This window comes from Octopus bimaculoides, chromosome 30 (genome assembly GCF_001194135.2).
Source record: "Octopus bimaculoides isolate UCB-OBI-ISO-001 chromosome 30, ASM119413v2, whole genome shotgun sequence".
NCBI classification, from domain to species: Eukaryota; Metazoa; Mollusca; class Cephalopoda; order Octopoda; family Octopodidae; genus Octopus; species Octopus bimaculoides.
Genome location: NC_069010.1, coordinates 9,730,092 through 9,731,493, shown reverse-complemented (window position 1 = coordinate 9,731,493; position 1,402 = coordinate 9,730,092). Strand labels below are relative to the sequence as shown.

Here is a 1,402-nt window from a genome sequence, read left to right as displayed (position 1 = left end):
ACAGCTGACACAATTCCCAAATCTTGTTATCAATTGTAGTTTTGTTTCTTTCTTTTTACTCTTTGTTTGTTTGTGTGTTTGTTTTTTTCCTTCTGTTTGTTGTTTTTGTAATTAAGAGACAACAGTGAAAGGTCATCAAAGGTCAACAGCTGCTAAAAAACCAACACCCCCAACACCACCACCACCACTTCAAATACCACTATGTCATCACTTCACACACACACACACACACACACACACACACACACTGCTTATATAATCACCACCACCACCAGCCCTCCCTCTTCATCCCTCTATCTGTTTTTATTCAACCCTTCCTGGGACAATTGCATAATAACAGCCAACAGAACAGCACAAACAAATACCAAGATGACTTCTGGGTATCACATCAGCATGCTCGAAATAGCAACCAAATCTCCCTCAAATCAAACCCCACTCTCTTATCTATGTATATATGTATGTATGAGCCAATGAGGGAGACCTCTACGTGGTAGCTAGATATGCTAGAAATAGCAGCCAAATCTCCCTCCACAAATCACAATCTACAGTCTTGTGTGTGTGTGTGTGCTATATGTATGGAAGACAAAAACAAAAAATTAGGAGAAGAATTGGGAGAGCAGGCTTACTTGGATCAGCTGGCCTTTCACAGGGTACACTAAGGGATCAGACACAAGGTCCTTTGCTCCAAGGCCCGAACAGTTGACAACCACATCGTAGACTCCCACGAGCTTGTGCGATGTTAATGGCGTTGTTGTTGTTGGTGGTAATGGCCGTGTTGTGAGGCATCAGAGATTGCACGGCAGAAATTTCGGATGATTGATGTAAAAGAGAAAATAGATATCATAGTAACAGTGTTTCAAAAAATGGGGGTTTCAAATTCTGGGAGGAAGCCAGTAATTTCAAGGGAGGAACTTAGTCAACTGCATCGACCCCATCCCCGCAAGTATTCAACCGATACTTGTTTTATGAACCCCCGAAAGGAGGAAAGGCAAAGTTGACGTTGCTGGAATTTGAACTAAGAAAGGAAAACAGCTGATTCAGTCAATATCACCTCCTCCTGGGTCTTATTCATAGTAAGGTGGAAAGAGCCAGAAAATGTTCAAGTAAATGTCTTTGGTTATCGACAGAGCTCAGTGCCTGGGGTTGGATTGGAACAAAAGACCTCTAGACTTGTAGATTAACATTCTTCAATGGAGTCTGTGTAAAATTTTAGTGTCAGATAAGATAGGCTTCCTATCCAAGGGCACAAGACACTCACCTCTTCCAAACTCTTCAATCTATGATGGTGCACATTGCCTCCCAGTGACAGGAACCTGGAATAAAATAATGTATAATATATGTGTGAGTGTGTACACATGCGTGTATGTATGTGTGTATATATATATATATATATCTATATATA

General features: G+C 40.9%; 1 protein-coding gene across 3 annotated transcripts in view; it reads right to left on the bottom strand.

The window, feature by feature from the left end:
• Window positions 1-1,402, bottom strand: part of LOC106875553 (D-aspartate oxidase) — a 13,276-nt gene that overhangs the window by 4,828 nt on the left and 7,046 nt on the right. For all 3 annotated transcript variants that reach the window (XR_001410137.2, XM_014923756.1, XM_014923757.2), the window contains 2 exons: window positions 1,259-1,313; window positions 627-728 (listed from right to left, as the gene is read on the bottom strand). Coding sequence is in view for 2 of the 3 variants with exons in the window: in XM_014923756.1 (XP_014779242.1) it covers window positions 627-728; window positions 1,259-1,313 (157 nt within the window). In the remaining variant the exon portion in view is untranslated. The remainder of the gene's footprint in view (window positions 1-626; window positions 729-1,258; window positions 1,314-1,402) is intronic.